General features: G+C 43.1%; 1 protein-coding gene across 1 annotated transcript in view; it reads left to right on the forward strand.

Annotated features, from left to right (window-relative positions):
* Positions 1 to 14024, forward strand: part of TRPC3 (transient receptor potential cation channel subfamily C member 3) — a 618646-nt gene that overhangs the window by 181482 nt on the left and 423140 nt on the right. Inside the window, exon 3 of the mRNA XM_085641565.1 lies at positions 6194 to 6379. Coding sequence (XP_085497691.1) covers positions 6194 to 6379 — 186 coding nt within the window. The remainder of the gene's footprint in view (positions 1 to 6193; positions 6380 to 14024) is intronic.

A 14024-nucleotide genomic window follows, 5' to 3' on the forward strand; every position in this document is an offset into this window, starting at 1 on the left:
AATCTCATTTGCATCCTCCGATGATTCAAGAAATCCACGTAAATGGCATGCAAACTGAATTCACCTAATACACATTTCTTAAAGTCCAGGAAGTATGTCTTAGTCTCGGTTGTATTTTATATGTTCCTGGCCTGTACCTGTGCCTCCTATGCCACATTTACTGTCACCAGGTGGCTGCCCCAGGGCGCTCTTCCGGTGGCCAGGGGATGCTTTTGTAGCCACCATAGTGAATCCAGTCGTGTTGTTTGCTCTCTGGAGGTCTGCATGGGACTTCATTGTTGCCATCATTCCCTGGCATGCTTGCATTATCAGTGTGACAGACAAAACACAAGAGGGCTGATGTGGGAAGTTACAGAAAACACTCAGTAAAATCAGTCACCAAGATAATATCACTAAGGGCCCCCTTTCAAAATGAGCAGAGAGGATTTACCATGTAGAACTCCCTTCCTCTCAATCTTTAGTGGGCTGGGTTTCCCTATCCCATATTTACCGGGTGCAGGAACAGTGGGCCTGGTTTTACTGGCTAGAAAGAGTGACCGGTAAAATTTAAACTGATGATGCATCACAAAGTACAACATTGAAGCAAAAGATCAGTTAAAATGGACCAGACTCTCCTAGCTCTCTCTTTTAAGATGTTCTAGCTGACATACATTATAAATGTATAAATACATATCTGGTAACCATAGAGCACTAGGTGCCCATCTACCTCAAAGGCCTGCATGATATCAACAAGTAGACCATAAGAAATCCACCTTTTCTGCAAGGTCACTGCAGCTTTTTCAATTTTTGCTGGACCCTATATATTTGCTGGATTTAGAACTCTGTGCACTTTACCCCTGCTAGCCAGCAGTAAAGTGCCTCTGCTCCCCCTTTAAATATAGTTGAATTGGAATACTCCTGATTGGCATTTTTAGCTTGTCTATAAGTCCTTAGTATATGGTACAAAGTGTACCCAGAGCCTGTAAGTTAAATGCCACCAGTAGACTGCGGTACCTATTGTGCCATTCACTACAGTGGAAGCGTATCAACGGCCTCAAGCCTGCCAAGATTAGACTGACTGTAGCAGTGTAAAAACTGCAATTCGACCTGTCAAAAAACTCTTTTGACAGGTTAAAGCCCCCGTTTACAATATTAATAACGCACCCCTATGTGAGCCTTGTAGCCCACAAGGCATGGTGCATGGTATTTAAAAGTAGGACATTCGAAATGTAATGTTAAGATGTCCTTACAGTGATCACCCAAAAACTATTTTTCATTGTAGAAGGCTTAGCTGTCCTTTGTAGAAAAACAGTACAGATTACAATCCTAATACTTTATCTCGGTATTGTGACTTGCTCGAAAAATTATGAAACAGCTATTTTTAATACTTATTAAGGAAAAGTAACTTGTAGAAAGTTACCTTTTCCATGCCTGAAGATCCTATAGGCTAATTTACATCCTCCATTAATTAATTCTCCAGCTTTCCCAGCCTGTATTTGGCCTCAATAAGGTGTGAATGAGGTGTGAACTCCCCCCCAGAAGCTTCACAATAGGTCACTGTAACTCACAGGTTGACCTGAGCGGGCAGTGATGAATCCTTTGAGCCCAACAGAAGGATGGGGGCAGTGAGCATCCTTTTTCACAATACACTGTCAAATCCTGCTTGCTTGTCAAATCCTGCTTGACAGGTCAGCTGGGCCCACACATAACACTTTGGGCACACATGCAAGGAAGGAAACAATATGCCAAGGCAATTCTTAGGTATCCACTGTCTGGTTGTTGGAAAACCCTGCTTTTTCTCTCCCTGGCGAATGTCTCTAGGTTTATTGGGAGTACGTGCAGTGGCTGCCTCCAACTGGCTTTTAGTGTTGGATGTGGGAGGACAGTAGGATTACCATAGCACACTCCCACACACACACCCTGCCTTCAGAGCCCAAGCTGAGTATGGCAGAAGACTTTCACCATCCTGAAAATGGCCAAAGTGAGTAGAGTTAGCCCCGGGAACTTTTACTCCATTGGATAGGGTGTGCCCATGAGTCATTCCCACCCACATGCTCTTGCCAGGCATAAATGTGGCAACTCCATGCACCCACTTTAGAATACAGCTTGACCTGAGGAAGAGCAGAAGAGGACTGAACATGCTGTCTGGGACCTGAGAGTAGCCCTTAAGGATTGGACCAGCTCCCTCTCGTACCCAGGACAGAAGTGGACTCCAAGGATCGTAAGTCTGACCTCCTGTTCAAGCTGCCGGAATATAATAAGCTACAAGAGGCCTTTCCTACAACTGTCCAGCTGACCAATAGCAATTGGACTTGGACTTGACCCTGCTGTTGACTTCTGACTAATTCTCAGGTCCTGGGAGGCTTCAGAAGTGTACTCGTGTGGTGGATTGGCGAAGTCAGAAGGTAAAATCTTTGACCAAGATGAACTTAGTAGGTGTTTCCGACTGAAACTGCACTCCATCGCGGTCATCCTCAAATTGCATCTAGGTCCCGCTCTACCACAACCATTGATTATCATTGGAGCTTTGTGTTTATTTTGATGCTATTTCTATTCAAAACTTTAAAGATTCATATCTCCGGTTTAACTTATTGGATTTTTGTCATTGTGGTGTGATTTTGTTTATTACATTCTACTCTATTTTTCTAATTCAGTTAGGAATTTTTATTGTTTTTGCATTTTGACTTTATTAATGTTTAGTTACTGCATAAATACTTTACACATTGCCCCCAAATTAAGCCTGTCTCCTCCGTGCCATAGCTACCAGGGGATTGAGCTCTGTTTAATTAAATGACTTTGAGGGGGCACCCTGACAGTGTTTATGATTATTCCTTGAGGTGGGTAGTCACTAGCCTCAATTAATAATCCAATTTCTTACAATGACCATAATGCAAGAAGAGAAAGCAACACTTATCAAAGGTGCGCTGTATTACAACAGCATAATTCATTTTTGGCCTAAAAATTGGATGTCAGCATTTGTGGAAAGTTAATTCCACTTTTCAAGCATGGTGGGGTGAGATTAGCAGACAGATCCTAGCCCTGCTTCTACATTTCTTATCACTGTCACCAATAGTTGTGTTTATCATCACTCACCATTACTGGGATGGTGATAGATTATCCTCATATTCCTATAACTGGAGCCATAATAGGTATGTAGAACAGTAGCTCATGGCTGCACAGGCAGTATGTGATGTGTAGCTTTCATTCTAGAAGGCAGAGCATGTAAGGGGTAACCAGGGATTACAGTGAGTCTGTACATGGTCAATCAGAATTTGAAATTCATCATGTGTGCTGCACACCAAAAATGGGTGACAATGGCAGTGGATCCATTGGACTAATGAAGTGCAAAAAAAGTTGTATGGATGCGGGAACTGGCTGAGAGGCCAAAGGGCAAGCAGCGCTTATTCGGGGTATGTAAATTCGGCCTTTTACCTGTGCTGTCCAGGGCCACCTTACTATTGGTCCAAATACTGAGCACCAAGTGCACCCCATTAGCACTTGAGGCTCAGGAGAGCTAGGTAGACTGGTCCAAGGCTCATTCAGGCATGTGGTGTAGCCAATATACTGAGTATTGAGTACATCATAATAGCACTTAATAAATCCATGTCCAACCAGCACTTTATCTTGGACAGAGAAGCAATTCTGTTGCATGACAATACATTTCACAATATGCTCAATAATGTCATGATAGGCCCAGTAATGATATGACATGCTCAGTACAGCCATGCATTAAAGGTCAAGCATACAGTCATATGCCAGTTACAGCCACTGCAAGACCAGTACAAGTCTGCTACGCTGATTAATACTATGCTCTGCCCATCACTTCCATTCATCAAATGCCAACCATTGCCATTGTTGTAAATACCTCTTTATTTCCAGTACTGCAATCATAGGCACATGCACTCAAGCAAACATACCAATACGGACATATGTGCGCAGGCAGACATACAGAGAAACATACTTTGGCAGATAGGCTTGTAAACACACACAAAAACCCGCACACTCACACACACACACACACACACACACACACACACACACACACACACACGCTCCGATACCACACATGACCAAAGTTATCTTATCGGTACTCATCATCCCCTTGGCCAATGCAGTACGACCTCAGAACCATGAAATATACAGAGAACCGACTGAGGCCAATGTAGATAACCTCCCTACCTTGTAGAGAGGACCAAATGAGGCCAGTTGTAAAGTACTTCCCTGGGCCAATGTAGGGTAGGGAAACTGAGGTCTCCAACGAGCCCTGTGTCTCGAAACTACGCCACCATTCACAGGCTCCTGATTGCATCTGACTATGTATGGGATCATTTGCCTTAGTTTATTTCCTGCTCTCCAAAGACAAACAAGAAAACACATGCCTTTGGCTTTAAACTAGGGAGCCAGGTAGATCCATTGGCATTCCATGGCCCCCAAGGTACAGGTATAACTAAGCACTGGAACACAACACTAGATGGGGGCGAAGAGGAATTTAAAGACCAGCACGGTTTTTTCCCCCTAAAAATATCAATTCAAAACACAAATGAAACCCTGCGTCTAAAGAAAGGAAATGAGTACTATTGCTAATGGAGTGTCCCTTTTATAGGCCGGTTCCCCTCACTCACCTGAAAGTGGCATGCTTCATCATAGGGCAACGTCCTCGCACTCTGACCTAGTCAGAGTGTGGACTACAACCTCCTTTCTGAGAGGGAGGAACTCATGGATGTTTTCAATCAGTTTGAAAAAGGTATACTAAATACCCTATGTGAGAAAGGTGTGGTGACAAAGAGAAAACTATGAATGTGAGTTAAAACAAGTTTCGAGGTATGCAGATAGTTTATTCATGCATCCTCTGGCCAGGATTAAAAACAACTCAGACAGAGTGAAAATAGATCTGTCCAAGAGTGCATGAAAAGTCATAGGTCAACATGTTTCAGCCTAATGCCCTCATAGGAGGTGCGGCGGCCTTCTTCAGGACCTTGTGTTAGTTACTACCAGTGATCCACTGGTCAGTGCTACCTGCTGTAGTCAGGCAACCAACCTCCTCTACACCTTGGCACAAAGCTCAAGGAAACCCGACTCCTTTTCGGAACTGTGTCAAGCGGCATGCTGTACGCCGCAGTATTAATCACATGTGATCCTTGAGCTTTGTGCCAAGGTGTGGAGGAGGTTAGTATTCCAAAACTCAAAACACTGTTGTTGTCAGTGGGAGAGTTAGCTACTGCCTCTCCTCTTTAAGATATAAATCAGGTCCTCCCCTCTGTGTGGAATATGGATGGAGAAGACATAACTGTTGCATGTATCAGATAAAGTGGGCACAGAATGTATGTGCTGCACTTTACCGCATGGAGACAGTTGATTTTGAACTCCAGTGTGTGGATGACTGCTAAATTTAGAGAAGGCATGAAGTTGCCAGACAGAGATGCGATTTGATGGAACGCGCAGAATATTCCTTTGACGTGATGTGAGTCGTGTGAATGAAGGGTGTGGATACATTGCTCCTTTCGATGTGCAACAACAGCCCCTGATGCCCATCCTCTTTAAATCTTCTGCAGAGGTGTGTTGCAGATATTCTGTGTATAAGACAGCTAGGCAAAACCTCTCCTTTCTTTCACATGCTGTAAAAAGGAAGCACAGGGCTATTCCCTTCCATCCCTTCCCAGTCAAATCTGTGGCTCAAATGTCACATGAGTGGCATGAAAGATGTCCATACTTCCTGCTGAAAAGGAGAGGTCCAGGCAGAAAGGCACTGCCTGGGGTTAGCCTCAGGCATCTGATCATCTGGGGAAGGAAGCAGCAGCTTCACTAGGTGGTCTGCAGCAAGGCCTTGCTGGATCTTGGTACCACAGACACTGTTTTGATATGGACCCTCCCTTGACCATCAGCATTTTGTGCAAGCATGATGTCCCCCAATTCAAGTTTGAGGCATAGTTTAGTGCTTTCTGGAGGTTGGGTCATTGTTTAGGCCTAGATAACTACTGCAAGTTAATGCGGGAGAGGGCTACTAGAAGGACTGGGACAATATGGTTGAGGGTCGGAAGAAATGGGAGAATCCTGCAGACGTGGCGGATGTGATGGAACACGTTCATGTTCATATTGTTTATCTGTTGTTGCTAGGTGCGCACAGTGTTCCCTATACTGCATTTATGCAATAACATGATAACAAACACTCTGCAGGAGTCGCTATTGATGATTTGCCCTACATTCTCTTTCTCAGAACGACTACCGCAAGCTATCTATGCAGTGTAAGGATTTTGTGGTGGGTGTCCTGGACCTTTGCCGCGATTCTGAAGAAGTAGTTGCCATACTCAACGGCGATGTGGACACAGAGCCGGTGGAATCCCCCAGACACAGGGCCTTACTAAGTCGCGTCAAGTTGGCCATTAAATATGAAGTCAAGAAGGTAGGAATTGCAAAGGAAGTGTAAGTTGTGCATCCTGGAACTTTCCCTGTTTCTGCTGACTTGTTTGCATTTGTACTTTTAACTTGCAGGTACTGGGAAAAAGTGAAAAAAAGTTTAAACAGTGCAGTTTATCAAACACAGATATGAGTAGAATAAGTTAAACAATTGTTTCAAGAATTTACACTGTTGTAATGCTCGTATTGTTTGTTTCTGTCAGGTAAGTGAAGGTTGTGTTTGCTGGTACTTTGAAAATAAAAGGCAGGTCTGCTTAAGAATCTGCTGTGAGTACAGAGAATGTTTATATGTTGCAACTGCCATGCACCTGTCAGACTATAGTCTTGTTGTCTCACCCATTTCCAATGGAGAACATTGGTAAAATAAACATTGGCAAAGACAGTTTGGGGATTTATTGCTTTTGTCAGTTCCTTCTAACAATGCTGTACAACATTACCAAACAGCATTTCTTGCCAATGCTCTGCAGCATCAGTCAAAAGAAAAACAAGGAGGACCCATGGGGATCTTGGCGCGAGCCGTTGTCCCCCTGGGGTTTTTCGCGTGGTGGAACAATCCACGCAGCGCGATAGGTTTTAGGTTAGAGGGGGGCGGACTAGTAGGTAAGTTATATATAGGTGGTGCTTTTGGCGGGAGGGCTACTCCTGAGAGGATGTTAGCGGCATAATTTGCGACCCACCCTATTCATAGGTATATTATGTTTAGATATATATATATAAATATTTACCAACAGGTATTGCACTTGCACTTTATTAGGTTACGTGAGTTCTACTGTTTTTTTAATCAACACATTGCTGGGGATCCAGTGTGTATCCATTTATACTCACGTTTCCGGCTCTTTTTTCTACTCCTTTTTTTCTACTCCTTTTCCTTCCCTTCCTGCCCTCCCCAACCCTCTCTTTTTCCTTTCCTCCCTCTTCCTTCCTTTCCCAATCTTCCTTTCTTCCTTTTTGTTTTTCTTCTTATCTTTTCTGATGTTACATCAGCCAGCAATATTTTGATGCATTTAAACAGATATACTGGTTGGTATATCATACCAAAGTGAGCCTTGTATTGGCATTTATGCTGCTTAAAGAGAGAAAAATATGAAAAATATATTTTGTATATATTCTATTTTCTATTTGCACTATTTTGCACCAATTTGCACTTCAATCCATTATGTTTTGCATTGTTTTAATTAGGGACGACATTATGAGTATTAATATGCATGATGTTAAATCAAATAGAAATTGTGTATGATTGAGTTATTTATGTAATTTAATGAATATTATGGACTCTTAATTGTGATTCCATTGTGATATTTTACACATCTTCGCTTTTTTTAGAAGACGTATAATGAAACTAGAAAAGAAAAACGACTGATCTGTAGTTCACAAAGTGAATATGTCTTTTATTTTTATCATGCTTGTATGCTCCAGTACCCAATGCATATGTCGTCTCGCTTAAACTATTTAAACCAATGCTTTACTTTCACTGTGTCATGTGATCAAGGCCCGTGGGAAGGGCTGAAACGCGTCATAGCGACTAACCACTCGAAATAAAATTCAAGCACTGAGTTGTGGTCCGTATCCGTTTTGTCTTTTTGCACTGGATTGTGCACAGAAAGCGTAATATAAGGATATATCTATATATATATATCTATATATATATATATATATATATATATATATATATATATATATATATATATATATATACATATATATATATATAAATATATACATATATATATATATAATAAAAACAAAAACAAAATCTTTATATGTCACAGTAGGACAGGTATCAGTTGTTTTTTATTAAAGGCGTTCTTGGAGGGGGGTTTGGATGTCTCGAGCGGGCTTATCCATTCCTCTGGGGTGGGGGAGGGGGAGGGGAAAGGAAATGAAACAAAGGAGGGGAAAGGAAATGATGGTTTTGTGCATTACATGGGGTGTATTTCTACAAGTCTTGTTAGTATTGTTGGTTTATTATGATAAAATGTTTTGGGGGGATTTTTGGATGGAGTATAATGCTAATGGGGGTATTTGATGCGTCAATGTTTTGTTCTTAAAGGAAAATGCTGTTTATCTGTCTTAATAAAGTGACCTTATCTGCTAAGACTAGAATGGAGTGGATTGTTGTTATTGCGCGAGGTGGGATGATGTTGCCACTGCTAGCAGCTGCATCATCTCATAAACGTACAAACCAGTGATGACGTATGCATGTGCATGCATCACAATACAAGCATGTGCATGTATCACCACTCATATATATGCCTACAAAATGACGTGGCAAAAAAAATGTATTTACCAATCTAACGTTGATAGGTAAATTAAAAAACATGAAATTGGAGTACTGCAAAAGTTAGGTTTTTTAAGACGGAGATGCTAACAGCAATTTGCTGCCTGGCTCTCCCAGAAAATATATTAACCCCTTCAGCGCGATGCGGATTACCGCGCTGTGCTGAAGGGTTCTTGCGCGGGCGGGGCCGTGACGGAGTGGTTCCGTCATGCGCACAGCGCGACCGACGCGCATGACGGAACCGCTCCGTCACAAGCATCGAAAGGGTTAAAATATTATTGGAGAGTGTGGGCACAACAGAGGAGAGGGTGATGGTATCAATGAAATAAAAGTAATGCCAGGTGAGGGAAGAAGGGGAAAAGCAGTACATGAGCAATAGCGCAACAAAGGGGCAAGGAGAGAAGTACATGTGGGAGAGACCAACATTGAGCGCTGGAGAGTTTGGGAGGGGAGATGCACACAAAAGAGAGAGTAGGAGCAGCGCAAGAGGGAAAGAGCATCATGGGGCATGAGAAACACAAAGGGAGAGAGCTGGGAAATACACGCACTCTCATGGAGTGCTTCACTAAAAAGAAAAAAAACGTTTCCTAAGCGTAAGCAGTGGATGGACACAAGTCAGAAAGTTAAAACAATGGTTAAGAGGATATGCTGCAGGGGATGGAAAACACAAGAAAAGGAAGGCAAGCCAACGCAATCCAGCTAATAAGAATCAAGCAAATGAGAGTGACTATAAAGCCAACCAATGCTAAGCAATGGGTGGGCTGTATAGACCTCATCATTAGGAGAGCAGCACTGTATTAAGATAAGAGAGGCTGGTGGTATTATTTTAAAGTATCAGACTGTTGCAACGATGATGCACAAATATAACTCACAAAATATATATGTAAAGGCACGGTGCTTCCTAATATTTTCAGTGCAGTTGAATCTGTGTTACTTTATTCAAAAATAAGGACCATGCCTCCTCAGCAGCATAGTGACAGTCAAGGGACAACATCACTCGGAGTCCAGGAAAAGGTTTCATTCGTGCTCGCTTCCAGACCAGCTCGAGTCTCTTGTGTCCACCAGTGGCATGATATAGACCTTCTAATACTGCATGCCTACCACAGGCACCCAGTTCAGATGCTGCAACCTCTGTGGTTTGGGATAACAAAATGATGACTTTGTAGTTCTGAGTTTAGTAGCCATTTATTGATGTGTACGGCTCGAAACGAAGACATCAGCGTGAATCCAGGAATCAATCCCCTGTTACTCAATCCAAAGGATCAATCCAGTGAAGAGCAAAACTTGCTGACCACTGCTGTATCTTTGCCCGGATGTGGCTGTTTCCCTTGTCTTCACCTACCTGGTTAGGGTCTCCGGTGCCCCTAGAATTGGAATGGAACAGTAGATTGTGATCTGATGCCCTCTCCCTCCCCACACGCTTGAGTCCATGTAGACCATAGGGAAGCACTGGTTGTACCACTGCACCATCATCTGATGTGTCCCTGGTTCGCCTAGTGCCAATGTGGATCCACAGGAGACAGCGGCATGCTGCGAGGCTCGGCAGAGGCTTTCTGGCACAGTCATGACCAGGGTCAGACTGACGATTCTGCCACCTGGCAGTCCAAGAGTAGGATCCTTTCAGAGCAGAATATGCTGCCATGATTCCGCCATGACCTCATGGCTCTATTTTACTCGTCGCTTCCTGCAGTGGGGGCTGATTCGAACATTTTGGTTAGGTCTGGCACTTTTGGTTTATAGTCTGCCGACAGCCACGCATGTTTTATTTATTCCTTCCTAATAAAAGCAGGAGTGGACTCTTCAGCAAGGAAGGGGGTCGGAAGTGCAGCGGGAAGGTGGTCGAACACCAGGTATTTTACACAGTTAGTGTTCTGGTGGGGTGGGAGACAAACTTTGGTCAGGGGGTCCAGGAGGTGAATTTTTGTGTGGGTTCCCACGGACTCTCGCCCTCTTCAAGATGCTTTTCCAAGCTCTCACCTTGAAGCATTCATGGAAGAAAACATGCACAATATAAAATTAAGTATGGGTCAGTATCAACAAGAGGGGATCTTTCCACGAGGGCCTTTGTTGTCAGTACTGATGGTTTTATCTTAACAAGCTTTGCTTGCAGAAGCTAGATCTTATGTGACCCTTAAGTCCGAATATTTGGAAACTGGAATGGAGTGCTAAATTGCATGCAGTGCAATTCTTGGACTCTTGTCTCCTGGGATTTACCTACTGAAGGTAAACCATGAAGAAATGTGATATTTACTACTACAGACTCTGCTGTCAGAACGGGTAAAACAGCTTGGTTGGCCAATGAGATTTTTCTGAAGTATTCTATTTCTGTGTCTTGTGTCTCTTGTATTAAGGTAACTACTCTGCACACATTTGTAATCCGTTTTTTCATCAGGGGATGTCCCTCCCTTTTATTGAACAGCAGTTTGGAATTTCTTTCCTGTAAACGGATAACCAATGCACTTGTGGCTTGTCAGACCATAACACCTGCTAGTCATATCTCAATATATAAAAAGTGTTCCAAAGTGGGAAAAACTTTGGTGACTTGGTTGCTATAACCATTTTTTTCGTTTCCGGCAGCATCGACATGTCTGCCATGACAAGTCGTCAACCCATCTTTTCTCGCTTTATTGTCACAGACCTCAAATATCTGGAGCAGGTCCTCCTGATGGAATCTTTATCCTAAATTTAGCTGTTTAAGTGAACAGAATATTCCCCTACATTCATTTCCCAGCAGCACTTTGTCTGCAGCAGCCCGTACGTGGCCATGGCTCATCCGCAGATCAGTCCTGGCCATTTTTAGAATGCATGTTTTACTTCCAGCTTGCGTATCCGTGAGCGACTGGCTGCAGAAGCCGCAAGCATCAGAGGCAGGAGCTGCTGTCGGTCAATGCATAGAGTTGAATGGCGTCTGACAGCGCCAAGAGTTTAACTGCTGTCGTGGCTGGCATTAATTACATCTGACATTGAGCGATTGTACAATTGCCTGCTTAAGAATGCATTAGTACTGCAAGGGAAGCAGAAGTTCTGGAATACCAATTTCCTGATATCAGATCTTCCTTAGGTGCTTGTGCAGTGTTTTTCCACTATATTGTTTGCAAGGAGCAATACTTTCGAGATCTGTTGCACTCTTGTCAGATGTTCACACACTGATAATCTGTGTCTGGTGTAAACAGGATTGTGCCTTGAGCGCTGTCTTATGGAGCTGCTAGGACACTTAGCCACTGCGCACTATATTGCTCATGCCCATGCCAGCTCTCATAAGCCGCCCTAGTCCTCATATTGAGGGGGACCGCCCTAGCCACCACAATATGAGCTTTCACTCATCTCTGCTCTTCATACCGATGCAGATACTGATGCCTGAATCATGTCACCCGCTCCTGAAACAGATAATCACTGTCTTCTTTGTGCACCACTCCCGAGTACCGAGCCCCATCCTATAGGGACCTAAGGAAACGCCTCAGCTGCATCATCTCAAATTAACCAATAGCATTGTGAGACCATTTTAAAGCCAATATAGTACTATACAAATTCCTCTTAACATGACACAATTTATGTCTTCTGATCTTCGCCATTCTGCATTGATGCTATAATTTGCTATTCTCTTCTCTATAAACGATTATACTTCTACAATCTACATCTACATTTACTATCTGCAATTTTCTGTGGTAGCTCATTACATGGGCCATTGGGAGGCCTCCCTAAGTTGTCATTTTGCCTCTTCGAGTGAAGTTTCACCTTTGTTTGCATGGAGCTTCCTCAATTTGTTCTGTTGTGGCAGTTGCTGTCCCCATCATTTCTTTTTGGGATTAGGACTGAACCTTCTTTGGGACAAATGAGTCCTGCTGGTATTGGTACCATGCATCCTGGTGGGCTGGCTGGCCTTGTGTTACCTCGGAGGGTTTTCTCTCTAAGTTGTTCCTCAACATTTCCTCCTTATATCTTCACAGGAATGTGCCTTTTCTCCTACCTTCTCTGGTTCATTTTTTGGAGCTGCATGTGGGACATCCTTTTTGGATGACTTCTTGAATGGCTTTGTCTTGAGTGCTCAGCACGTTCTTTCTGGGGACTGCGGGTTGCGGACCTCCATCTGTTTCTTTGGCTGACCCTTGTTTGCCTATGTCCACTTGGAAGGCTTTGTAGGTGGGGAGGTGGGGGGGGTGAGGGCTCGCTGTGGTCTTGCCGCTCACCAGATGGGTTGTGTTTATCATTCAGTGGGAGCAGTGGCAGTCTCTAACTCCACCATCCTTTTGCTCAATTTTAGTAACAACAGGTCAGGTTCTAATATACCACTGGGCAATTTTTGAAATTTTGGGGATTGTTGCCAAACAAATGGTAAAACAATCTCTTCTCATTTGGATGTATTTTTACTCTGCACAGTACCACATGCTCTCAATTTAGCAGATTTAGAAACTGGTATCTTTAATCATCTGCACCTTGTTGGGAAACATTATGTTACAGGATTTGATCTGTCGGCTACTTTTCATCATTTTTAGTTGTGGCAATAGTTTTCTGATCCAAAATAAGAAAACATTGAAACGCAATCCGTTAAAGCAACTGCAGGGTGGGAATCCGAAAATAACTGGAAAAAAAGCTGTGTGATTCTTTAATAATTCTCTTGGGAGGTTGAATGGTACATGTGATATTGTGGAATATGTAAAAATAATTGTGATTTCAGTATTATATCATAAATAATCACAAGCCAAATCATACGCTTCCCTCTGTGATACCTATTTGGCATGGGAAGAGGTTGTACCTGATCCAGGTTAGGGCTTTTTGTTTTTTTGCTTCAGGTTTTTTGCTGATTTTCTACTCATTTGCGACAGTTCACTTGGATATTCCATGGATTAGCGAGCTCTGGCTTTTTATATGGTAATCTGTTTCATGCTTCCCATTCCTCTGGCATTTTATGCTGCGTATCGCTTCAATGGGGGTTTAAATGCTGCTATGCTGCCTTCTGGGTTTTTCCTTTTCCTTTAGTTTGTCCTAGGCTTCTTGTTTAGTCTGAAGGTTATTGTTGTCCCCCCCACCTTTTTTGCATAGGGCTTCATACCTAGGCTTGTGGGCCTATCCCGGTGCTTCCTGTATATTTCAATTTCTGAATGCCTAGGCCTCTGGTTTTTGACTTATTTATTCCCTTCTTGTTATGGTTCCTCTCACCAAACACCGCTGTGTGGCGGATCATAGTAGTCTTTTCCTGTGCTCCCATTTATGCTCGAGATGGAGTGTACCAGCTCTGTTGTGGTTTCCTAGTGGCTTACATCACTGGTCTTCAAGCTGGTTGTGTATAGGTGTTTTTTTGGCTGGCTGCTGGGGTTCACTTCCTTAGCTCTCCCTGTGCCTTTTGGAGGTTGGT

The sequence above is a fragment of the Triturus cristatus genome, chromosome 2_2, assembly GCF_964204655.1.
Source record: "Triturus cristatus chromosome 2_2, aTriCri1.1, whole genome shotgun sequence".
Taxonomy (NCBI): domain Eukaryota; kingdom Metazoa; phylum Chordata; class Amphibia; order Caudata; family Salamandridae; genus Triturus; species Triturus cristatus.